This window comes from Silurus meridionalis, chromosome 5 (genome assembly GCF_014805685.1).
Source record: "Silurus meridionalis isolate SWU-2019-XX chromosome 5, ASM1480568v1, whole genome shotgun sequence".
Classification (NCBI taxonomy): Eukaryota; Metazoa; Chordata; class Actinopteri; order Siluriformes; family Siluridae; genus Silurus; species Silurus meridionalis.
Window position 1 is genome coordinate 16,577,097 of NC_060888.1, and position 27,709 is coordinate 16,604,805.

The 27,709-nt window shown below is 41.2% G+C and overlaps 1 protein-coding gene across 6 annotated transcripts in view; it reads right to left on the bottom strand.

Annotated features, from left to right (window-relative positions):
* Positions 1–27,709, bottom strand: part of tenm2a (teneurin transmembrane protein 2a) — a 290,186-nt gene that overhangs the window by 121,788 nt on the left and 140,689 nt on the right. Inside the window, exon 1 of one of the 6 annotated variants that reach the window (XM_046849491.1) lies at positions 24,711–25,288. The exons of the other annotated variants lie outside the window; for them this stretch is intronic. Coding sequence (XP_046705447.1) covers positions 24,711–24,777 — 67 coding nt within the window. The 5' untranslated portion in view covers positions 24,778–25,288. Of the gene's footprint in view, positions 1–24,710; positions 25,289–27,709 lie in introns of those variants that run through there. 6 annotated transcript variants of the gene reach the window in all.

Here is a 27,709-nt window from a genome sequence, read left to right on the forward strand (position 1 = left end):
TTCAACCCAACTACCTGCATATCTTCCTTTACCACATCCATAAACCTCCTCCTTGGCCTTCCTCTTTTCCTCCTTTCTGGCAGTTCCATCCTCAGCATTCTCCTACCGATATTCCCCATGTCCCTCCTCTGCACATGTCCAAACCATCTCAATCTCTGCTCTCTCACTTTGTCTCCAAAACGTCCTACATGCGCTGTCCCTCTAAAAAAATAATTTCTAATCCTGTCCGTCTTTGTCACTCCCAACGAAAACCTCAACATCTTCAGAATTATAAGGAACAAACTAAGAGGCAATAATCTTACACATAATTTTGTAAAGCCGCTTGGAGATCATAATCCATTTAAAAAAAAGCGCTATACAAATAAAAGTGAATTGAAAAGAAATGAAAAGAAGAAAAAAGGACAAAGAATCATGAATAAGTCATTGTCCAGGTAGGGACTCCAAAAGGAACCAGCCGGAAAACAGAGGAAACGTTTGAAAAAGTGGGTTGTACACAGGACAAGCATAGACTGACCATAATTGCACTTTATTAAAGAATAAAGCCATTATTGAAAATCAATATCGAGAGAATGAGTATGATATACTGCGACCTTATAAAGGTTGTAGATGTGAGGCCATGGGTGAGGTGATGAGTTTAGTTCCTGATAAAGAAATAGGAATACACTTTTCATTTCAAGGAAATCAACTTGGTGGTCCTCCATTCAACCATAAAGCTACAGTTACAGTACACACATACCATTCTGAAGTCTGGTTTGCCTCACCCCAAGCACTTGTATCTGCATAGTGATTGAATGTTATACGTAATATACATCATTTTCAGGAATTTCCGCTTCAACAATGATGTCCCTCTCCCTCTCACTGATCCCCCTGAACCAAGGTTGTAACAGTACGTGTGCAACAATGACACCACCTTTAAGTAAGGTCGTGTAAATTAAGTATTTAAATAAGTGAGAGATAAAGAGAGGGTTAGAGATCACTATCTCAGCCTGTGAGAAACCTTTGATGGTGTCTCTGGTGTTTGATGTAGATGGAGTTCAGTGAGGTTTTCGCATTCAATCCCCTCGAATGGATTTTTATCTCAAAGTCGACATGTTCAAAGCCTGCTTAATAATGGAGCACGTGCTAAATTCTAGGCCACGTTCATATGGAGGCCAATTTTTTTCCAATTATAGCCGGTGGACTCCTACAGAGCAACACACTCTTGGGGAATGACAATTTAATATAGAGACAGATTCGACCGTGCAGCGCATATTTCTGTGACCGTACACGTCATTTCCGCTCTCTAAGGTGTACCAGGTGAGTAAGGTGTTAGACCACTTAGAGCAGTCAAAAATGCTTCAATGCATTAATTACATTAATTCTAGAAGAGGGATGAACAGCATTCTTCCAAAAGATATTGCCTCATTGGTGTGTTTGGATGAGGTGATGGTGTGATGGCAAAATTCCTTATAATGGTTTTAGTTTGCAGGCTGGTGACTGTAAAATCCATAGATATGATTTATATGCAATGTAGATGGAAAAGCTGGCATCCTGGATGACACGACTTGTCATTGGATAAAGGATAACCCGAAATAATAGCTTTGTACTGATTTGGAATCCCCCAGAACTTCTCTGAAAACACTGGGGTATTACACTGGGGTAATACATGTTGGATAGGATGCTAGCACATATCAAGGCATCGCATATTCACACGCTGATTTACGCCTTATTCAATCCAACTACTGGCATGTTTCTTGGAGTTTGGACAAAACCAGAGACCCCAGAGGAAATCTCTCACAAACATGGGAAGAACATGCACTGAAATTCCATCCTAGTAACCGGAGCTCCGGATCCACTCCGGACCCTGGGGCTGTGATGCTGCCTAATTCTACCTGCTCTATCTGTCTTTCCATCCAAACCATTCCTTTATCTTGCTTTTTCTAACTATTATCTATATGAAATGGATGCTGACATTTTATTATAACTTTTTTTTTACAGTATATACACATATAGATCCAGTGATGCTGACCCTTTCTGCTCTCCAGACAGCCTGATCCAGCCTGATGCCCTACTTTTAATTGGAGTTCTCATTACTTGGAAACCACTCACAGCTGCTGACGATGGCTCCACGTCGACAGTGTAAAAATACATACGATTACAGTGGATGGTACAGTACCACTTAGAAAAACCATCAAGATGGCTTTGGACTGCAGGTGATAAGAACAATTTTGCTATGATGCAAAAGGACTATAGCTTTAGGACTGCAACTGCCACAAGCAGTTCTGCATTCAGTGAAAACTGTAAAAACAAAATAGACTTAAAAACTGTAATGTGTATTCTGGTCAAACAATAAAAAAATTTTTAACAACATGGTACACACAGTTAGTGTGAACAAAAAAAAAAAAAGAATAGTGTAACCCAGGTCAGGATGGGTTCCCTTTTGCATATACACCATATGGACAAAAGTATTGGGACACCTGACTTTTCCAGCCATATGCGGTTCTTTCCCAAACTGTTATCGCAAAGCCAAAGGCACACAATTGTATAGAGTGTCTTTGGCTGCAGTAGCCTGAAATTTTAAAACTGGGAGACCCAGACCTGTTCCAGCATGACAATACACCTGTGCAAAAAGCACAAGGATCACATAGGTTGGAGTGGAAGATCTCCTGCTATAGAGCTCTGACCTCAACCCTATTGAACACCTTTGGGATGAATTGGAACACTGAGTGCACCCCAGGCCTCCTCACATCACCTACATCAGTACCTAACTTTACTAATGTCCTTGTAGCTGAATGAGCACAAATCTCCACAAACACACTCCAGTATTTAGTGGAACATCTTCCCAGAAGAGTGGAGGGAATTAGAAGAGCAAATTAGAACTAAATGTGGAATGAGATGCTCAAAAAGCACATACCATACGTATGACCAGGTGTCCGCAAACTTTTGGCAATATAGTGTAGTTTCATCTCGAGGTTTCCTGCAGACATTTTTCTTGCCACCCTTGTCTCTGGCTTGCCCTGAATCATACGCCACATGATGTTCTTGCCCATCTTGTCCACCCCTGATAGGGCGGTGTAGAACATTTTTGACAGGACTGTGAACTGAGCAACCTTCACATCACCACCGTGTTTTGCCTTGGACTAGTTTTGTACTGCTGCCAAGAGTATTTTTAACACCGTCTTATTAAAATGTATTGCGTGGCACCCCTTTGGAACATCACGGTGCATTTTTGCGACACTAACCCTGTTGTTAGAGTGCATAAAATGTGAAAGGGCCATATTTTGAGTATTCACATTTTGACCTGCATTCTGACAGAAACATTTACACAACAACAACAAAGGAGCGGCAGTGTCCTTAGTGAAAGTTGTGTTTTGTGCTCAATGATAACAGGGTGTGAAGAAAGTTTGAGTCGTCCCCTGTGCTTGTTTCTGCCGATGTTTCCACAACCCCAAGCGAATTCTCTGGAAATCTGCAAGTGTCTACAGTGGCACAAGCAAGAATGTGATATTTAAACATACAAATCTACAACAGCAGCATGTCTAACAAAACCCCCCCCAAAAAAAAACAATCAGCGTGGTGACAAGACACTTTCTCAAAAGATATCTTTTGATGCCTCCATGTGAAAAAGCACGTAGTATTTGCTCTTCTTCAGATGCATTCAGTTCCACGCTTGATCTTTTATTCTGATGCCTCACAGTCGGAATAACAACCCCCTGCTTGGCACAGAAACAGAGGTCAATTTCCTGCTAAGCCACTGTCCAAAAATCTGGACTGATTGATTTGACACATTAGTCCACTGAGGCTTCTCGTGCGAAATAAGAGTGGAGAAAAGGTAGACAGAGAGCCTCATATTGTTAACGCTGGTTCTTCTGAGACTTACATAGAAGTGTGATGAATATAAAAGGTTTCGGATCGGAGAAGGAAAAGACACAGCTGAGATTGACAGTCCAAGCACATCTTTCTCCTCAGAGGGAGCTCTCCATTATTAAACACTATAAGAAATGTGAGATATGTCTATACCACTCACACGTCTCCACAGAGGGATCCGTTCACTCGCGAGATGTTTACTCCATTACAGGCTGCATCAGATCAATGCAGCATCACTACTTCCCACCACTCTGGGTGAGATGTGTTCATTATTCACCAGATCACTGATGGAAAATGCAAAAGGGGTGGGGAGAAGGAAAAAAAAAAATAATAATAAAAAAAGAGAGAAAGTGAGGAGAATTGGGCCATTTGTGCATTTCATTTTTATGGTTCATAGTTATATAGGTCAGTTTTATACTCTAGAGAGAGGAATTTGTAAATCTGACATAATAATGCATTTAGCCCTGGGTGATGCCTTCATGGTGTTTCTCGTTTTGGTTTTCGTTGTGCTGATCCTCTAGAATAAAGCAATATCTCAGCACCAGGCCGCAGAATGAGGCCATGCAGGTGCTGCTGGCTTGGGAAGGTCCTAACCAGGTACGGCACATATGCATGCATGTGCAGTCTAAATTGGCCTAAAAATAAAGTGACTTGCCGAGTGGCTCTCTGGGAAACATCTGCATGACCTGCTAGCAACTAGCCAAAGGGGTAACAAACTTTTACTTGGTGGAAGAGGAAACATTTCTGTCCTGATATCCTGCTCAGCCACGCGACAGCTTTCGGAAAAGACAGAGTGCTGTGCAAAAAAATAATAATCCATTCGTCAATAATTCACTACTCATGCAGAACATCAAATCAGTGCTTTCTTCTGATGTAGATGCCTGGTGTGTTTTAAATTGAGACCATCGCTTCCTGCGCATCACAATTATAAAAAACAACAAAAAAGACAACCGAAGAAAAAAAAAAAAAAACTCCATAGACTACTCCATGGCATTGGTTTAAACTAGGTTTTGCATGTGACCTTGGAAAAGCAGAGTGCAAAGACAGACTGTTAGACAGGGCATGTGTGTTTTTATTTTGCCTCTGTGTGTCTGTGTGTGTCCCAGAGGACAGGGCCTTTAGCTCTAAAGAAAGACCAGTGGTGGAGAGAGCTCGATCTCTCCTGAGTGCCTCTAAAAGCTCTAAAACAAGAATGCTGAAAATGCACACCAAGAGAGGAGCAGAAATGGAAAGAGAGTAGGAAGGAAGAAGCAAAATAGCAGTGGAAAGTTTGGGGACATGGAAAAGAGAGATGAGTTTAGAAGAAAAAAGAAATGCTGCTATATAAAAAAAAAGGTTCAATAATGAGGCTGAAAAGAAAATCAGCATTTGTCAAAAAATATTGCAGTTGTTTGGTAGAATAAAGACAAGTAATATATATATATATCCTGACACCATAATCTAGTATGTTTCATATGAAGAAAAGAATAACTTCTGGTTCAATATTTTACCGCATTGACCATCATCTGGAGAGCTGTGAGAAAAACCACCTCTCAGAAAGTACCATGAGAATGATCTTAACTGATGTTCCATCACCCTCACTGGTATTCCCAAAGAATTCGCAACTCTTAGTAGAGCTGTTGCTATCAATTATTTTAGTAATGGAGTATTCTACTGATTATAAGACGTAGTTTTCCTTTATCAAAGAGCAAGAGAATATAAGACGGGTCTCTTAAAATTTACACGTTATTTGCTTCCTTTTTAGAAAAATGTACATTTTATTGCTAAAATTGCAATAAGAATATCTGTGAAAACTAAAACCCATTTACATCAAAATGCAAATACAAATATATAGATAAAAAAATCATAACTAAAAATATAACATAAAAAAAATAAAGGTAACGCAGTTAACAGTGATTTCTTTATGTCTTAGTTTGAAATGATCCCAAACTTTGGAAACTTTCTGTCATTATCTTTGGCCTGAGTTCTATGGAAGCCCGTTTCCACCAATATTTTTTTTGCCTAATTTTGACTTTCTTCTCGCAATTCCGAGTTTATTTCTCATAGTTCTGACTTTTTTTCTCGTAAACATCCAACATTTCTGGTGCATCCATGTGTAACCATGTTGTCGGGCTGAAGCTGGTAGTTGTAGGTGTATGAACGAGGCTTCCTCTGCTTCATCCGTCTGCAGATTGTTAGACAGAGTTCTCTCCAGAGATCAGAGGCTTAGTTTGATACCATGCGATTCTATTTCGATTCTATCGATTGTAGCCCATTTCATTTTTAAAGCTTTCTGCCACTACAGAGGGAGTGACGCTGCCCGACTGGCAGAAAAAACTTCGGAATTGCGAGAAATAAAGTTAGGCAAAAATTAGGCAAACTTTTTTAAACGTGCCAAAAACGGGCTTCCATATGTATCGTGTCTTCGCCCCTCGCTGTTTTCTCATCGTTCCTCCATTTTTTCATTCTGCAGTGTCTCCTTTGTTTCCTGTCCAGAGCACTCCATAGTTAAGCGGTTGGTGCGGCAATAATAATGGTCCGTGGGGAAACACAATGCTCCGTGTGAATTTAAATAGACTAAATGCATTTTTTGTGTCTGAATTACTCGAGGAATTGTTTCAGCCCTAATTCTTGGAATCCGTCACCGATTCTGTTCTTAACATTGGAGATAAAAAAAAAAAAAAATCCTTGATCTACCGGTGATGACCAGAATTACAGAAGCACTAATGGGAGTCGCTGTTGCTCTCGAATCCTTCCATCTGCACAGTCACCACGGTGATTAGCTCGAATTCTTCAAACAGTATAAGCTCCCGATCAGTGCCTGGATCTAATTATCACTGACATTCAGCTACAGAAGTGAAGAGGATTCTGAAATCCATCACGTTTCATACCAGGGCAAAGGCTACTAATCTTTAGAGTTATTTCCAATCCTAAATTAACACGCCTACCTGAGCTAATCCTAGGCCTTCATGAGCTTCTGATCAGCAGATTAGGAATGACCAGTAGCTTTGGCACTTTCCGTTGTAATAATATAAACTCCAAGTTTTAATATGAACTCTGCTAATAGCTCTTTGAGTGAATCTTCACAGTGATGATATCAGCACATGCCTGACTCAGCTGCCACACAAAGGTAGTATCTCAGGGGGGTTTTAGATTCTAACTAGCTGGCCTTGGACAAATGTCTTTTTCTATGGTGGCTGGATGTGGTTAAAAAAAATTAAATAAAAATAGAGGTGTCTCTGTCACTACACTTTACTGCTGACATTAAATCAATATTCTGTTCCGAAACCCTTATTTTGTTTATTCTCCATAAACAGAGTAGGGTTTTAAAATTGCGGGCTCGTTTCTCTAAATACCGCATGCCCTGATTGGGCTGTCATGTCAAAACAGGAAGCACAGTACAGGCATCTAATAGCCATTTGGACATTTCCAAATATCTCAGGCGGATATGTGCGTTTCCGATCGGGTTCCTGACAGCTCTCTCCATGCTTTGGGCTCTAAATGAGATTTCTAACAAAGCAACAGCCTTTCTGATCCGGTCACGCTAATTTCCTCGCTGCTCCTGTCTCAGTGGGGAATTCAAATTACACCCGCCAACATGTTGCCCTCTGCTGCCACGGTCTTGCTTTGACTGCACCGAAAGCACAGATAAACAAACTTCCACCCCTGGCTGGCAGCCTGATGAAGGTAAACAGTTCTCTTCTGCAAACCCAGACGATAGTCTGTGCTAAACTTGAAAACTTGAAGCCAGACTGTCCCTTACTGCAGCCTGTCTCCACAAAGTGAGCCACAGTACTTAAAATGTTCTAAGATCCATAAAGAAGTCATCCATCCAGAAAGCACTGCTTTGTTCTTCTGTCTGTGAGGGAGCGAGAAAAAAAAAAAAGAAAGAAGGAGAAGCAACGCTGAAATAAATCCGAGGGAATCATTCTCAATTCCCTATTTCCAAAAGCATAAATGGTGCATTATCAAGACTACATCGTGTCATACTCTACATTTCCTCTAGTGACAATACTAAAGTGAAATGGGAATTTCTCTAGTGGTAGTACCATGGCACTGAAAAATGCATTTCACCCGGATGCCCATGAGCAGGCACTTCAAACAGACACTCTAAAGATTGCAGAGGGAGTTCTCAGCGTGTACACGCCGCCTGATCTGCTGCAGCTTTACTCAGTTTGAACTTATCTACCTGCACCATCCTCTTAAGCCTCAGAGCAAGTCTCACAGGTGGAGCACAGGGAAAAAGAAAAATAGATGACTTTAGTTGACAATGCGGACTCAGACAATGTCTTTTTTACGCTGCTTTAACACGGAGCACGTCGACATGACTGGCAAATGTCTTCGCACACGTACACAAATGTACACTAGGGGTGTAAAGCGATGCCACTACATGTATCTGCATTTATATCTTTTTAACATGATAAATATTTATATCTTTGTTGAGACATAATCGAATAAATGGTGCATTAGATACTTACCTTAAATACAGAGCTGCCTGTGATATATATAAAAAATGTATATGATAGAAAAAATAATAATAGTTCGATACTATTTCCCAAAATAATAAAAAACCAGCAGGGATGCAAGTTAAAAATACACACCTGTAGCCTTAACTCTTTATATTCGAATGTATTCAATTTATCATCATCAGTATGAGAAAATTTATTGATCCAATAGGGAAATTGTTAACAATTATATTATTATTATTATTATTATTATTATTATTATTATTATTAACAATTTCCCTATAGGTTTAATAAATTAATTTAAATAATGTATTTGGTTGCATGCCTGTTGCAAATGCATAGCCAAGGACGCACCGCTGCAGGTGGTAAATGTACAAAATAAGCACATTTAAGTGTAAAAAGTTCTGAACGAGGCAACCCTTGGGAATAAATGTGTGTGTATGTGTGTGCATGTCTGATAAACAATCCCAATCATCTAATCAAGGATTAGAGTGACGCTATTGTGCGCTCCCCTCTGCGAGAGCTGATTCTCCAGGAGGGAATGTAGAAGCAGCAGGTGGAGAGGGGGGGGATGGGGGGGCAGAGGGAGAAAATGCCCGACTGATCTCTTGCGCTCTCTCTCCATAATCACCTACGCAGGAAAAAAGTCCTACTGAGATAAGCCTTCCACCATGGATCTCTCACACACCTTCTTTCCACCTCTCACTGTTACAGCCTACTCCAATCTCTCACACACATATGCAGAAACACGCAAACCCACTAATGACATACTGCAACATGGGTCACGGCTCTGCCAATATCTGGGAAAAAGGGGATGGTTGGCATGGCAACACCAGGCTGACGGTACACCTCCTTCTTCCCCCGACCCGAACGGCTGCCTGACAAATTCTCTGCTTCCCAAAAAGCACTAGGAGACCTGGAATCTCAGCTACATGTATTTTCACACCTCCCACTCCTCATAGGGATCAATGCATGGGTGATTATGGAGCCGGAAGGAGGGGTGAATATGTGGAGAGCACTCTGATAATAATGCTGATATTAATCACTTGTTTGTCACCCACTAATTGTGCCAGCTGAGTGCTATCTGGAGACACAGCATGTGGGTAGTGTGGAGGAATGCTCAATGGAGTCATGTGTAATTATGCCAGGCTTTTGTCCAGACATAAAAAAAAATACAAAAAAACCCAAAACAAAAATAACTTGCACATAATGGAAAAGCTTGTTCGCTTGACACGCAGGCCTTAATGGAAAGATGAAAATAGTAACAGACTTTCGCCTTGTTTTTGATCGAATTGGAATGAAATCGGTACCAATTGTATATATTTTAATATAATACATTCTGGACACGCTCCTGTTCCATCACTTGTGCTTATTTTACAGCAAAAATCAAACAATTAATCAATAAAACCGAAGCATATAAGAAAAATATCAGAAAATAAGTAGATCCGTAACGTAACCTGCTACAGTAACAGAGCAGTTCAGGGAGAGTGAGATACTGAAAGAGAGAACGACAGAGAGAGTCAGAAGGCGAAGCAGAGAGGAAGGCAGGGATAAAGAGCAAATGGAAGCCTGTTGATTGTAAATCTGTTTCTTCCCCCCTGATGACCCGCTGATTACGCGAACGAGCTGCCGTATCATTTGCAATGTTTGAAAATCACAACACCCATCAGAGACGGAGAGAGGCCTTTAGAGGGAAATTATACAGCAGCACGTGTGCTTACAGACCATTATCAAGAGGGAAGGGTGCAAAAGCCATAAATAAACTTGTCTAGTGACATGCCAAAGCAGGGAGAGTAATTACAGTAGTGTGTGCATATGTGTTTGTGTGTGTGTGTGTGTGTGTGTGTGTGTGTGTGTAGGCACATTCATACTGTCATGCAACTTCTCTTGACTCTTGACATTCTGATACTAAGTTGTCGTTAAAATCACTTCAGTCTATTTACTGACTACACTCCTAAATATATTCCAATTCAAATATATGCACAAATATGGACAATTCGGCACGGATTATTAAGATGATCCAAAGCAGGATGTGTTTTGCAATTAGCTTACAAAGAACAACTGAATGGAGTACATTGTGAATTTCTTACATGTGCTTAATCCAGGGAGACGTGACGAGTTCAGATATCAGACAGACTCCTGGGAGAGAAACGACTAAGACTCAAGCAGTGTGTCTACTAAAAGCATTGCTCAAAATATAGTATGAATAAATGAGTAAATGCATGTAGATATATATACACATAATATACTGTATATAATAAATGTGTAATAAGCTGAAATTACAGCTACAGTAAAATGGTCAAATTCGTCTTGAGTAAAGTATTTCACATACTTTCATATAGGTTTTCTGCATACGTTTTAAGGAAATTTCTTTGTAAATGGGAAAAGAATTGACTTCTGCAGATGTAGTTCCTGCCCATCGATTGTATCGAGTGTCTACTGTGCTTGATCAAAAGTATTAACTGCTTTAAAATTGCTCTATATTTTGATTTGAAATTGCTATTTTACACATGAAAAGGACACAAGCCTCCATAAAAAAATTAAATAAATTAAAATTAAAAACGTAGTAAATCGGCACATTTTTTTGTATTCGAATTGCTATGTATGTTATGTATAGACCGCTCCAGAACTGTGCTTAGACTACAACGATTTTCTAGGTTAATCACCTTCCTGAGTGTGGCACTATATATACTGCATGTGCGTTTTCGATAAAACTGTCTATAAATAGATATTTGTGCACAGTTGATTAGTATGCATTATGTCTGTGTGCTTGTGTACTGTCATGAGGTCTATCTATTTAATCATAAATTAAACTGAATCTTTTGTATATATGCAGTAAAAAAATAAAATCAGTACCGAGCGACGTTTGTATGTGCCTGTATGCGTGTATACTGTATACTCTACGTGTGACTGTGTGTGTGCATACTGTATACACACGTGTTATGTGGGCCACAGAGTCAGAGACCAGAAGACAAGAGTAATGGATTAGTGGGTTGGGCCAGACTGTGCTTAATGAGACAGCAGGAGAACGATTCATCCGTGTCAGCTGTGCGGCCTGTCACGGCCAAACCCAGAGTGCTAATGCTCCTGATCTCAGTGGTGCACACATCTGCACCTCTCTCTTCCTCTCTCTATCTGTCCATCTATCTCTGTCTCTCTTGTGCCATCCTAGTGCTGCCTCTTATTTGAGCCTGCTTCATTCTCAATCTGCTTTTCCATTCATTTCTCTCTCTCTCTCTCTCTCTCTCTCTCTCTTTTGTCTTGTTTTACCACTAACACTAATGCCATTATCTTTCTTCACTCGCTCCACCTCCTCTTTTATAAACCTCCACTCAGCTCCCGTCGTTCCTTTGTCTGCGTTTTTCACTTTCGATCCGTCTTTGTGTATGTGTGTGTGTGTTTGTGCGAATCTTTCTGTGATTTTATGTTTGTGCGTTTTCACAGTGCCAGAGATCATCATCAGAGCAGGAGCCCATATGCGCTGCTGCCATCATTCTGCACATAGCTGCAGGACACAGTGCCTGCGCAAGATGAATATGACATTCGGAGGTGAAGCCACCCCTAGCCATGCAGATTTGCATTTGTCATTTCCAGCATGCGTTCTCTTTCTTTACCCCCCCTTTTTTTCCTCTTTCTCTTCCTTTTGCTATTTGCTTCTCTACTCCACACCACGTTCCATGCTGAAGAACTGATGATTTGGGAGAAGCTGCCATATCTACCTGTGGGATTATCCAGCATTACACAGTTAATCCTCCTGTCCTTGTCCTCAGAAATTGGCAGTGAGGGAAGGAGGGGAATGTTTAAGAGCGAATATTTCAATAATATTAAATGTTGGCGCTTTGCATGATAACAGACCATGGGGCTGCTGAGTGTGTTGCATGGAAATCGCTAAGGAAAGCAACACACACCGAGCGTATTCTTGTTTTGGCCTTTTGCCATTTGCATCATGATTCCATTAACTTTGATATGCGTTTTCGAACTTGAGGTGTAGTGGAGAAAAACAGAAAACTGATCTCTGGGACAGGTACAAGTAAAATAACGGTCTGAGGATCCCTTTAAGTGAATTCGGGTGTAGAGTGAATTACACCGCCTGCACGTGTGTGCAGTTGCGTTTCCGTATCCATTTGAGCGAGACCTCGGCACGAGACAGGTGTAAACACTCCTGCGGTGAGTTTCCCACCGATCAGGAACACTTCTCACCAAATCTAACTACAATCCTGGCTTATACACACATGAACACACACAAAATAGACCACAGCAGCAGTCGCACAGAATGTATAAAGCCTGCTGGTGTACACAGAAGCAGAGAGGAAAACCTCGGTCACCCATCATGCCGCACAGAACTGGATGTGAGCCCCTGTGGTGGAAGCAGCACACAGCAAGCGGCACCCTGCACACCACTTCAATTCCACGCAGCAATGTGAGAGAGCGTGCAGCTTAATAGGAACAGTGGGTTAGTAACGGCTCCAGCCGTACTGCTTTAGGGTATGTGTGTGTGTGTGTGTGTGTGTGTGTGTGTGTGTATGTAGAGCCACAGACTCAGACCCTGGCTTCCAACCATTGATCTGTTTGAAATGCAAAGCTCTGCCATTGACCTACTCCGGCTCGAAGAGTGGCTCGTGTATGCGCACACACGTAATCATGCACGCAGTGAAAAAGAAAAAGCTGTATTCCACTATCTCTGAAAAAAAAGGGGATTTCCTTCTTTTTTTCCCGCTTGGTATTTCAGAAGTTTGAGCAGCCTTTCACAGGTTAAAGGAGGCACATAATAGGACAAAAACCTACATGCAACAAAGACGCCTTTCGGTTTCTGGGCTGCCGTGTTTCAATGCATGAGCAAAAGAAAGCAGTGAAAAAAAGAAATGAAACCCTGTAGTCTGAATATTATTTTTGTATTGTTCAATTCCGCTGCATAATGAAACGTTTCAACGTGTGTTTGAATATATTCAAATACTAGAATCTTAATGACTAACGTAAGTCATTTGGGTTGTGAGCACCTGTAATATGTAGGTTTTGGTTTTGATGTGTGTGTGTGTGTGTGTGTGTGTGTGTGTGTGTGTGTGTGTGTGTGTGTGTGTGTGGGTACTGGCATGAGCGTCCCAGACAATTGGCGATGAACAGATCTGATGGCAGATCAATAGCAATCTGGAGATGGCATGAGCAATGCTAATCGTCTGCTCCTCCATCTGGCAGAAGTTCTGCACACTACACACATTCAATTTAACCATTAAGGAAAACCCTTTATGTAAATCCAGTTTCAGCTAAAAAGCAGGTACACAAAAGAAGAGGGCACAGGGGTTTATTTTTCTTCCGAGGGCGAACGAGCCTGAATGTGTTTATCTGCCCGTATGTGTGAGAGTGAAAGAAAAGGCAGACGTGAGGGTGAAGTCACTGGGTAATCAGAAATGATGGATTGAATAGAGCCTTTCCCCACCCATTTAACAGCGAGCCATTCCTCAGAGTCACACGAACACAGATGCGAGGGGACAGCACTTCATGCTGTTATTGTCCCCAAGGCAAGGTCACATTTCTATCACACCACTACCCTTTATTAGCTCATGCTCAATCATGGCTCCATGGATACACACACACACACTTAAACACAATTTTTTTCTTTTTCCCCTGTCAATCTCCCTCCAAAATGTACGAGGAAAGAAAAACAGTTTTGCTCCTTCTAGGGCTCATTCGCACACTCGGTGTGTAAGTGTGACCTTTTTTCTCTGCTGCTGTTCTTCTGGCTCGCCAGCACTAATCTCACCGCGTGTCCAGGCGGTGTGCGGAAGCTTGCAGCAGGATAACAAAGCTCCCTCCAGCTAACTTTCTCCTTTAGCGCTGTCAGTGGCTGACAGGGTGGGAACGGCTCAGCCCCAGAGTCATTTTCACCTGCTCAGCTCTCTTTTAGGTGTGGCTTCCCACCTGCTCACCCTACTGAGGGAGGAACCGAGGAAGCAGCACAAACCTACTTTTGTGATTATTGGGAGCAGTTGTGCTTCTGAATAAGAAGGGCATTAACAGGGTGGCGCTGCTGTCCTGAGAGCGGGGGAGAAGAAATTCTAAAAAAAAAAAAATGAATAAATACATTTTGACAAAACTCTTCACGAAGGAACATAGACACGTCACTTCTGACAGGTATTTCAACTTAAAGTCAGTATGTCTATTAAAAACCCAGTTTGCTGTTATACATTCATTCACTCTACAGGGAAGATTTTCCACTAGATTTTGAAGGGTAGTTCATTTTTGCAAATTCAGGTGCTGATGTAGGGTGAAGAATCATCCCAAAGGTGTTCAGAAGGGTCGAGGTCAGAGCTCTATAGCAGCCCACTCAAAATCTTCTGCTCAGACCCATGTAAACTATATCGCCTTGACGTTTGCTTTGTGCACAGGGGTATGGTCATGCTGGCACAGGTTTGGGTCTCCTAGTTTAAGTGAAGGGAAAATTGAATGCTACAGGATTGACATCCTATACGATTGTGTGCCTCCGACTTTGTGGTAAAGGTTCGGGGAAGAACCACATCTGGCTGAAGAAGTCATTGTTGTTCAGCCAAACAGACTGACTGCCTTGTTTACCTTATAATGTCACTCTGCTAAAAGACAGATTGCTGAGGAATAGTTAGGAGCAACTTCTCTTACTGTTAAAGTTGAATGGAGGATTTCAAATTGTAGGTGTCCGTTTGATGTTTATTAAACCAGGGGTCTCCACGTGTTGTACATCACAGACTAGTTTGGGTTTTTAGTATTCTTGTGGACTGGCTTGTGCTGTGTCTGTGTGTGTGTGTGTGTGTGTGTGTGTGTGCGCGCGCATTTTGTGGGTTGTTTATATAGATGTTTACATACAGCAGGTTCTTGGAATCTATCTATCTATCTATCTGTCTGTCTGTCTGTCTGTCTGTTTGTGCTAAATATTGCTCCTTATCACTCAAAAACCAAAGCTGCATCAAAAAAAAAACAGGGCCTTTGGAATATATGAACTCAGGTACAAGTTCCTAGTTTAAAGCTGTTGGCTCTGCCCCGCCCAGTACACAACCTGAACTCAGATACCTAGCGTTATGTCATCATAACATTGCAAGATAAATAGCAGCACGGAATTATACTAATACACACTATAAAAAAGGCTATTAAAAAAAATCACATTTTTTATGAACAAACGGAAGGAAAATATTATGAACATGGGCGACAGAGATACTAAAAAAAAATCAAAATCACATAACCGCTGCAATATAGGCAGCTGAAACCAAATGCACTTGCCCTAGAACCCAGCACACACATGCTCAATGACTGTAAACTAGCTGCATGAGGAAGCTCTCTCCTAACCAGCAGCCTGCAGCCACCTGTACAAGGAGCCAGTGCAATATCGAAACACTCACTACATCTGGCCCACAGAGCAATAAATAACCTTTCTATATCTGACCACATGCAACACAACTGAGCACATTACATCACCCACAGGGGAAAGGAGAGAAATGTAGAAATGGATGGAGGGAATAGCAGATAAGAATGTAGAGGGTAATAGAGGAGTGACGTCAGACAGTGCTTGCCCTTTGCATAGATGAAAGCAATAGGATGGATGGATGCAAACTAATTAGATGATAACTACTAAAAAGAGTTTTGTTTGATTTTAGTTTTGGGTTATTTTGCGGTTCGCCATTAACCATTTAACACTTCAGCAGCCAATGTTTTTAAAATGACCTGCCAGGCATATAGATACTGAGTTGTGAGCCACACCTAGCCTATCACAGAGAGCTTTCTAGCATCACAGTTAGATTATAATGAGTCAGGTTAATACAAAAAAATAAAATAATAATAAAGATAATAATAAATATAGTAAGGGACGCATATCGATAGTTTTACATTAACCCCGATTTTAATAAAACGGGGTAAAAAATGCCATGTGTGTTGAATATATGACCATGCCTTTAAACCAGATTTGAATTCGGTCTCTCAACCCTCTACAGGAAGTCTGAGACACACGTTAGCCAGACGCTATAAAAATGTAAATGCATTTCTTTCCAGCAGAAAAGTATCTAATGCATACCACATGACGTAATGGATTCGTTTGCATATTCATTGAACTGCTACGCTCGTTTGCATATCAAAGCGTGTTACATGAAGAGGGAAGGCTTTCAGAAAGCTGAATAGAACAGAGTTATATTTTTTTCAAACTGGAAAATTAATAGATTATAAATGATTTCTTATGGGAAGAAGAATATTTGATTGTGGCATCACAAACTGACTCACGCAGACTAAAAAAAAAACCTGCTAGTGAGTAGATGAGAAACAAACAGTGTTTGAGGATGGATTTTAGTATTTGAAAAAAAAGCACATAGGTGGGGAAAAACAATGGTGATCAGTGACTGGATGTTAGAAACAATCACGATCGGTGATTAGTTAGAAACACTTTTATTCAAAATGATTAACAATTAAGCCCATACCCAAGCACCCAGCCATGGAAGTCTGGTGGTGCTGGGATTTGCATGTCCTGATCTTTAGCCCAAACCTTAACCACTGAGTCGTGACTTTCCTAATGATGCTGATGGGAACTATAGTGATCAGTGATTGATCAATGGGATAATGATGAACAGTGATTGGTCAATGGGGATAAGTGATAGGATAATCGGGATCAGTGATTGTTTAATGGGGATAATCGTGAACAGCAATGGGGATAATAGTCATCGGTGATTGGTCAATGGGGATAATGGTGATCAGTGATTGGTCAATGGGGATAATGATGAACAGTGATTGGTCAATGGGGATAATGGTGAGCAGTGATTGGTCAATGGGGATAATGATGAACAGTGATTGGTCAATGGGGATAATGATGAACAGTGATTGGTCAATGGGGATAATGATGAACAGTGATTGGTCAATGGGGATAATGGTGAGCAGTGATTGGTCAATGGGGATAATGATGAACAGTGATTGGTCAATGGGGATAATGGGGATCTGTGATTGATCATTGTGAATCATAGTGATTAATGATTAGTCATTAGGAATAATAATGGCCATTGATTAAACACTGGGAATTATGGTGACATCATTGGTCATTCGATGTAATGCTGATCAGTGCTTGGAATGCTGTATCAAGTGCAGGACTGTAGCTAAGGTTTGTAGCCACTTTGGCACCACTATATCTCTCCATGTCATGTTTGAAAACTTCTCTCTATGCACCTTGGGATAGATTACATATGTGCTCCATGATTTTCAGAAGTGCTACCTTTAAGGAAACTTAAGGAGACCCCGAGGAACTACATGTGTAAATGCTTGTGGTCGGAATCTTATCAAAACACAATCTAGACACAAGCCACAGGGTCTTTGTCTCTGTCAGTATAGACAATCAGCAAGGAAGGTTTAGACCAAGGTCAGGCCTGGTGCAGGAATGACACAGGGAGGGAGTATAAAAAGGAGAAATGGTAATGCCAGGGCCAGAACTCTCATGGCCTGTCCACATGCAGCTGTGGTGATCGAGTGAGTATTAAGGCAAGCCAAACGGCTTAGACGGCCAATTGGCACTACCAACACGAGAAAATTAATACCATCATCCATCCGTCTGAACAAGCCAGGCCCGGCTAAATACACATTCTTAAACACACAGCCATTCATCAGTCTAGTTGCTATCAACACAATTAATCGCCTAAACACATAGCATGTGATCAAATACACAAACATGGATGGTTTCACAAATATCTTGCAAGAATCACATCTCCATGTTATTTTGTACCTCAATGATTTCAATATTACCAACGCTTGAAATCAAGGTTCCTGTGTTAAACGCACACATGCGCACACCATCCACCCAGATGTGATTAAGCGTGTGTGCTCTGAATCGGAGAAATTGACTCTGCTGTATCTCAAGGGCATATTAAGCAATGGAGAGCTTAATGGTTTTACTGAGCTAATGACTCAAGTGAGGAGTCACCTCACTTGACCGTGTGCTCCACATGCTAATCAATAGCGCATTTACAAACTCTCCTACTCTTCTTCATTAAACGCCTCAACACCTGCATGTACAGTCACTCCGCTTCACAAGTCGCGAGACGCTCGGCACAGAGGGAAACAAATGGCTATATATATGTATGATGTGTCAGACACACATACTAAAGCCACTAATGCCACTATCTGTAGCTGTGCTTGTTTATTATCTCAAATGCCACTGTCTGTATCTATACCTAAGCGGACTTGAAAGTGCGTGTGGCCTTCCACCACCATGACCCTGATCAGGCAGTCAGTAAGGCTGCCATGTGTTGATGTTAAAATCCCCATTGATTCCGTATGTTGAATTGTCTCCTCCTGAAACATGAAGTAATTCGTGTGAGGACACGTTGAAGGACGAGCCACCGGCGTACGAGATGCACCACACTGCCGAAACAACACGAACCTGACGGTAGCTTCGTGAGATGGTGATAATCAGAGGATCGTGTACAGAAGACGAACAACAACCTTTTATTCACTCTTTCTGGCGTAGAAGCCGTGATGGTGTATAAACATGGACTCACGCTCCTAATCAGTCTGAGGAAGTGACCTTCCAGCATCGATCAGCCAACGTCGCGTCCCTAGACTACGCAAAACTGGGAATCCTAAAAGTGTGTCATATAACAAACATCAACTCGATATCTTCTAAAAAACAATTCAATTGAAGACGCAATTTCATTACAACATTCTGAATAATGCATTTGGTTTCATCCCTAATGCATTTATACCTACATATATGCACGCATACACACAAACACATGGCGTGTTTCCGGGGCTGTAACATGTACAAGAGCCTCCCTGTGCAGAGACTAGTGGCTTTTTGGGAAATATGAAAAAATAACATGCACGCTCAATGTGTATCTGCACTCATTAGCATCTGAGCTCCAGTGTCATACACAGAAACAAGCAGACCGCTACATGCGACACACATGCTCGTCCGTACACAAGAAAAAAAAAACAAAAAACAAACAAACAAAAAAAAAATGTATGAGGGGAAAAAAGTCGCTGTGCAGTACCAAAATCTAACAATAGTAACATGCACACGACTTTAGAACAGTTAAGGGTAGGAGCACAGTGTTTAAACACAGCCATTATGCCATTACTCTCCAATTACAAAGTGCCAAGTTAAAAAAACGACAGTTCTGGTTGAAACCAGTTACAAAAAGAAGGCTTATGTGTCCAGACATAAAATTGGAATGATGACAGGCTTCACAAAGCCTCATTGTGTGGAGAAACTAAAAGCAAGAGTGAGCGCAAAAAAATTTGAGCCGACACACTCTCGGCAGAGCGGAGGACCAAGGGGTGTGTGTGTACAAATCCATCTGGCTGATCTCGGGTTATTATCGAGAAACAAAAATGCCTCCCAGATTTGCCTTTTTAACTAAAAATCTGTGTTAAAAAAACACACAAAAAAAAAAGAATAACAAAATAGTTTGGAGTATGTGTGTGCCTTTGCTTTCTCTCTCCTAGTAGATGAGTACATGCTCAGACAAGATTTACAACATGACTCCAGGTCCACACCTACTGAAAGACACAGGGAGCTGAATCCAATCTTCTACTGACCTTGGACCTCAAGGACAGAGCGAGCGTGACAGAAAGATGGAAGAGCTACAGGCTGAACAGTGAAGAGAACATAGCAAAAGTGCATCTGCCTCTTCGGGCAGCAAAAAAAAAAAAGAATAAATAAATACAAATATTGCCAGAGTTTATAAGTGCAAGGTACTTCACCGGGAATTTTCATTCTGTCTTCAATAAGCTGCAACAACAGCAAGCAAAACAGCAAATTGCTGCAGGAAATGAACACCGGCCAGCCTGCTAAGAGAATGGCCAAGTGAGTGATGGAAAATGTCATATGTTTATGCAAGGAGGGATCAGTGTGTGAGTCAGAAGAGATAGATAAAGAGAGAGAGAGAGAGAGAGAGAGAGAGAGTGAGAGAGAGAGAGAGAGAGAGAGAGAGACTCGTAAACACTTTCAGTGTTATCATTTGCGACCCAATCTGGAACTCTTGGTCCATGGAAGGAAAAAAAAAGAAAGAAAGAAAAAAGAGGAGATTGTGTGAGAGCGATTGACTGTATGTGTGCACGAGTGTAAGTGTACGAGGGGCTGCGGAGGCAGCGCCGCGCTGAGATCCAAATGAAGTGGGCGCCCACATCACACAGAGTTTTATTACCATCTGCTCGTACACATGCTTATTAGCTTAGCCATGACATGCGCGTCCCTTGCAAAAAGGAGCACAAAAGAAACACACCTACTCAAGCGTATGTCCTCTACCTCGGAAGAGAACACAAAAACCTGCACAAGCTAATCGTGCAGCCATGCAGGTCGAACTGCAGTGACTCAGAAGACAAATCAAAGCATAATAATTCTTCTACAATGCTGAATTCTGTAGAGAAAATAAAGCAGAACGAGGTTGAAAGCACTTCAGTGGGCATGTGCACAGTAGTTGAGTGCTGTGCTTGCAGGGACCAGTAGAGGGGGCTGGTGTCTGGCTGAAGATAAGCAGCAAAGGCATGGGAAGAGTATCAGTAGGGCACAGGTAAAGAAAAACAATAGAAGAGAAGAAAAACAAACATGTTAAAACCTAAGTGTTTTGAGAAGCCGCATGTAATATGACTGAGTGATTGTCATTCTACATCAGCATGAAATTTATATATATATATATATATATATATATATATATATATATATATATATATATGTGTGTGAGTTTGGGGACACATTTCATAACATTTTGAAAGAAATGATTGATTTGCAACAACCCTAATATGCGAAAGCTGTGCAACAAGAGAAAAGAGGTAGAGCTGTTACATATATATATATATATATATATATATATATATATATATATATATATGTGTGTGTGTGTGTGTGTGTGTGTGTGTGTGTGTGTGTGTAACCTAATGAAGCTGATCTGCAGGAGCCTGGTGGCGTCTAATCAATAGGCATGTTTCACAATAGGGATGAAAGAAGCATTTATGAATAATAATTCTATATATATATATTTTTTTTGTTAAATATCAACAAATTTCAATCATTGACATTCTTTCGAAAGCTAGAAAGTATTTCCTGCTCAATTTCGCCACAATATTCCAAAACATGTATCTCTGCATCTCTCGAACAGGCAGCATGCCAGCAACTTATGAACTGTTTCGGTTCTAATGATACAGCAATTACTGTATGCAATGTATGTAATGGTGACTGAGTGAACAGTGAAAAACCTGGAGAGGTTACGACAGGTCCCGGAATGCTCAGCCCATGTTCCTCACGTCTCCACCGCACACGTCGATGTGGGAAAAGCGTACAGACGCAGGTGTACGAGGTGTCGGCGCGTGTCTGATCCTTGTAATTCTCCAGCATTATGACCCAATATGAAAGGATACGGGGCTCGAGTTATCTGAACCAGTGCACTCATGTGAAACGGCTAGGATTTAAAATCGGGTTGGTCTTTACAGCGGGGTTGTCAATCTCTTTCCAAACAAATAAACAAATAAATAAATATCCGTGTGGCAGCCTGGTAACACGTTAACAGCTGCTCTTGAATGTTTTCTGAAAGGTGCATATAAAAAAAAAAAAGAATAATAAAAAGAAATTGATTGATTATTCAAAACCGTTGAGATAAAATGGCGTCACGTTTGAACTCGCTGATGAAGGATCTAATATCTTTAGCGTGCTTTGTCAGTAGCTGTGTTTATAGCCCTGAGTTTATTGCTCTTTTTTTAATCCCGGGTAAAATAAAAACTGACGACCTTTTTTTTTAAATTATTATTATTTTTAGCTTTCAATGAAATTACAGTCCACAAAGGATTTCTATATAGAGCATGGATTGTAAATTCATTTAGTGGGCTGGACTGGAACCAAATCTTTTCTGTGCACTGTAGGTTTGACCCCCTCTCCTGCTTCAGAGTGGTACGCTATCGCAAATGAGGCCAAAAAAAAAAGTGCATCATGGTTTAGTGGTTGATGGCCTATCAAGAGAGTGTGTGTGCGTGACAGTGTTGTGTTACTATGATGCGATCCATAAAGGAGAGCAATTTGATCCATAATGAAGAAGCAGCATTTACATTCTGGACTCTGTAAATGGAATGTGTGCTTGTACGTCTTTTTCTTCTCCTTGTTCTTCTTTTTTACTTCTGCTTGGCACTAATGAGATGCTAATTAGCCGCCCTGGGCTGCAGGGTTAATGGAATCCATATTTCCAATTAAAATCTCGCCCCTTCCCTCTCACACAGGAGAGAACAACACTGTCCCCATTGCCACAAACAGACCCTTGATCATTGAAGTAAACAGACGCAATTAATTGTGCCTCTCCATCTCGGTCTCCATCACGCTCTCGTTCTTCCGCTCGGTCCGAATGCGCGAGCATTCGTGATCAAATGAGCTGGCATCCGAGTGGCTGACTCCAGCGCCGAGGCCCACTTATCATCGATGCGAAGAAGCCTGTTAAAGAGGCCGAGCGCGAGGAACGCAGTGAAACAATTTAATCCTTAAACGTATCAGTTCCAGCTGTGTTACACGGATCCTGTGAGCTCTAATTCTGGATCGCGGTGGCTTCAAATAGCACCGGTCCCATCAGGCCAACTTGCAGCAGATTTCTGATAGCGCAGGGGCGAATTGCGTTGCACGCTTTTTGCTGAGATCAGCTGCTCCAGTGTCCCATGATGCTCCACCAACTCCGGTACGCTTCGCCAAGTCGCGAGGTTGGCTGTTACAGCGAGCGCTGCTCTGCCCACCTGAGCCGTAAGTGCTAAGGTATGTTAAGTGCTTCCTTTCATCCTTCTTACAGACACACAGAAATGAACCGAGATGGGCCTGAAATTTTAAATGTTAGACCACTATGACCTGCAAAACACCTTGAATGCACCTCCCGAATTCCCGAAAACTTTCCTGGTGCAATGAGGATTCCATTCTAATCAAGTTTTAGCCGGTTTAAAGGCTTTTTTTAATTGGAGTTTTGATGATGGCACTTGTGTTTAACTGCAAACACGAATCATTTACGTCAATTCCATTCTCAAGCCTCTATACCCCTCTGAGACCACGCCAACAATCCGGAGGATGAAAATATTTCAAAATATTTCATATTTCAAGGTAAAAGTGATTATTTGGTGATGCTTCTCTCTAGGAATAAAGAGACACATCGTACCTGCGCTCTGTAGAGGTTCTCCCACTTGGATGGACTCTAATTGCTGACAGTCTAATTACGTCCGGATCGCATTCTCACGTGAAGAACATCTCACTAATGCACAAGCAATTTCCATCTCGGGTTTACTGTCATTCCTGAACATCCAAGTGCACTTCATTCCCACTGAAACTCAAGCAAGTTCAACGCTCTTTGTGCCCTCATAATGAACCCTCTTTCAGAGACACTTACAGAGTCTTGACATCTAGAGCAAAAAAAACGACGTCAGGTGGTCCTGCTCGCTCAGCATTTCTGTACATGCCACAGCATGGCAGGAGGTTAATTGCTTAATGTCAATCATTTATTCGCTTAACTAATACTAATAGGAATAACTATTAATAATATTAACTTCAAAAAGGGGGGAGGAACCTGGTGCAAATTGGTTACAAAGCCATCCAGGACTCCAGTCGGTAATTGCTACCATGGGAACATGTGGCCACTGCAGACTGGATCATGCCAATCACATGCCATCTGTGTAGTCAATGTGCTGCAGACACCCCTTGCTGTTCTCCGATTCTGCTCCACTTATACACTCGTACATACACTCCTACTCTACCCTCAATCAGGCTCGCCGGGGCTCAGCATTACATTCCGGATTTCTCATTTGAACAATCGCTTTCCCCGGTGTGTGCACATTTCTAAACACAAGCATCTCCATCACTCACGCGTTTCTTTAATTATTCATGATTCCGTAGCCTCAGACAGAACAAGCACTTTGTTTCTACGATGGAATGCAAATCTTATAAATATTGGCAATTCGAGCAGTTTACCCAGGGAGGCAAATTGAGCTAAACTGCGGGCTCGTAAATACTTAAATGCACGTGCACACATGGGTCTGAGAAACTGGAACATGCGTAATAAGCACTCGTAAAAAAAAGAAAAATAAATCAAATAAAAATGAATCAGCCGTGAAGAAAAAGGCATTCGGAATAGATGACGCATCTGGATGATGTCTGTGTCGCTTATTGTAATCACCATTATCTCACGTGTCTGCCTCAAATGCCAAAGCTTTTTTGCGTGACCTTCAAGTGGCATGCAAACACATTTACATGAGAAGAGTGCTGCACAGCTTGGCGCTGATGGATCTGAGATATTGCCAGGTATAATTCCGTGGTTAAGCCTTAAACTAGCTCAATAAGACCAGTCAGAATAATGTAATCTGCACTTTGAACACAACTATCCCAGGGTCTGGCACATGCGTTTCCAGCCACACAGGTACTTGTGGTGCCTCTCCACACACTCTCTTTCTCGCTTTCTCTCTCTACGGGGGTCTTACCTGTCTCCTGCGGCAGCATTTTAGCCCGGATGCCAATGCTGCCTGTGTGATGCATGGCTCCGTACATGCAATCTTCTCTCCTATCTTCTTTTCCTCTCCTCTCTTCTCTGTCTGTCCTCGCCACAGAAGACAGCGGCACAGCAGTGGACAGCGGCAGCAAACACGTGATAATGAGCCTCGGCGTTCAACAGTGAGCAGCAGTCCTGCTCTCTCTGCCTTTCCCGCTCAACTTCTTTCTCTCTGTCTGTCTTTCTCTCGCTCTCTCTTTTTCTCTCCTTTACACACACGTAGGAGCGCACGGAAGGAGCGCACACACTCTTTTGTCTTCCCCCGACCACGCGATGTATGAGTGCTTCTCTGTAGTAGTCCACCGATTAAGAGGTTGCGCAAGGCTAGAGATGCAGATGAAAAGTAGGAAAGAGGAGGGAGGGATGGACTTGAAAGAAAAGGGGGAAAAAAGGAGAGGGGAGTAAAAAAAGAGAGCGCCGGCTCCTTTCAGCCTCTTTCAGGCAGCGGGGAGGAGAGCAGAGACGAGTTCTCAGAGCTGTGGATGCACATGGCTGTGCCTACGAGCGCTGCCTGAGCCACGCGAATTATACAGGCTCTCCGGCTGAGCGAAAGAGAGCGCGAGGGAGAAAGCGAGTGAAGGAGGGGTGAGAGAGAGAGGGAGCGAGAGAATCAGAGAGAGAAAGTGGGAGTGTGAGGAGAGGAGAGAAGAGGAGAGCAAAAATGAGGAGGGTGATGGGGGGCTGAGAGAGTAAGTAAGAGAGTGAAAGAGAATGAGGGAGAAAATAAAAGAGGGGTAAAATCAACCAAAATAGGACTAAACATGTTCACCTAAGGCAAAGGGATGAGGGGAATGAGGGAGAATTTTTCTCTGGTTTAAATACAAAGGCGTGTTGCTGAGAGGAAATTGAAGCAGAGGAAAAGCAGAATTTGACCGTAAAAGGGCCATAGCGCTCGTCGCTACACGAGCTCGCTCTGTGCATAAATGTAATTAAATCTATTGCTTAATTGATATTTAACTTGAATTTGCAGGAACTTCTAGATTTATAGTGTACAAGCTTATTTTATACAATGAATTTATATAAAGTGCATATACAGTTTAATATGTACATCCCAGCTGCCTAAATAATGAAAAAAAAAATACAAAATTTATGCATTATATTTTATAATTTATATCTCATTCTGTTTTTTTGTTTTTATATATATATATATATATATATATATATATATATATATATATATATATATATATATATATATATAAAAATTAAACTTTATTGTCATTGTCAATGAAATGCAAAGATTATGCATAGACAGACTTGTCAGAAAATAATGTATTTTTATACTTTTATATTTTTATATGTATATATATATATATATATATATATATATATATATATATATATATATATATATATATATATATATATAAAAGAGGCGAAATCAAAACCTTCAACACAACACACATTTATTCACAACGTAATTTTTTTCCCCCTCAAATATAAAAAACTCCATCAATCAAGCACCAGAATCTGCCGTGACGCACACGTCCAGCAATTAAAACCGTCCGTGTGGGAAAAGTTCTGTTTGCTGTTCTGATGATTTACGTAATTTTAAACACTATAATTACTTTCAAACCTTTCAAGAATATTTGGTCTTCATGCTCTATATTGAGTTTGGTTTCACTGACAATAAGCATACATTTGCATATAACCTCCGTATTTGTCCATGCCCATGTTAATTACAGTATTAAAAACTAATTAAGTATTAAATTAATTTAAGGTATATTTAGAACAGATAAAAGTTATCCCATGACAATCATGTGATTAATCACGATTCATTGTTTTAATTGTTTAATTGATAGATATAGATATATTAGGGCTATGTTTTATATATATATATATATATATATATATATATATATATATATATATATATATATATATATATATATATATTTACCTCGTTCCAGCGTTATGCGACCTTACGATATGTTACATCGTCATTCTGCTTTAGAAAAGAGTCTAAGGATGACATCATATCTATAGTGTATTGCACAGCTATATCACCCCATTCTATAAACACCACAGAAGTAGAGAAGTGCAATAAATCCATAGCTAGAACTGCTGAGGGTCTAGATTTATTTACCTCATTTGGTGTCAGCTTACCTTTAACAGCCTTAACGCAGCACAAAGCATTTGAACTCAATTCAACAAATGACTGGACATACGCCTACAGCCACCCCAATCCCCAGAAAAGAAGAATGCAAATAAAAAAAGCAGATCTGGAGACCATCTTCCAGTTACAAAATAAGGTTTAAATTCAAAGCTATGCTAGGAGGTGAGAAGTAGACTGCTGAAGCTTCCGGATCGAGCTCGAGCTGTCCAACAGAGGGCAGGCAATCTGATCAGTCAGAGACCGATGGCATCCCGGTCCAGCTCTACTCGCTCAGCACTAGTCTGCTTCCTGTCTAAGCGGGAGCCAGACCACAGACAGACAAAAATCAGACACACACACTGCATTCTTCGAACCTCTATAAAGCCATCTGACCATACCCTCCTATTTCCTTCTTCACTGATGAACAGCTGACTTCATGTCATTCTCTGCGACTCGCAACCGATTCCAGTGATAACAGACATTGAAAACATTACAACTACCTTTTCGATTGGACTCTATGTGAACCACAATTTCGAGACAGATATAAAAATAACTCCCAGTGCCAGTTCCAGTTCCCAATGGCAGCCAGAGGAGAACTGATTATTACTCTTGGTTCCTCTCAAGGTTTTTCTCCTCCCAGCTCCATCCTAGGGAGCTTTTCCTTGCCCCCTTGGCTTGCTCACTGGGGGTTAAAGCCCTGATGCAGGCAAGACTGCTTCTTTTAAAATGCATGTATAAATGTAGATGTAAACAACATTCTTCCATTTTATTTTTGAGCTATGATGATTGCAATAATTAATGTTGTGGAACCTCTTGTGAGAACGGATAATTCTTAT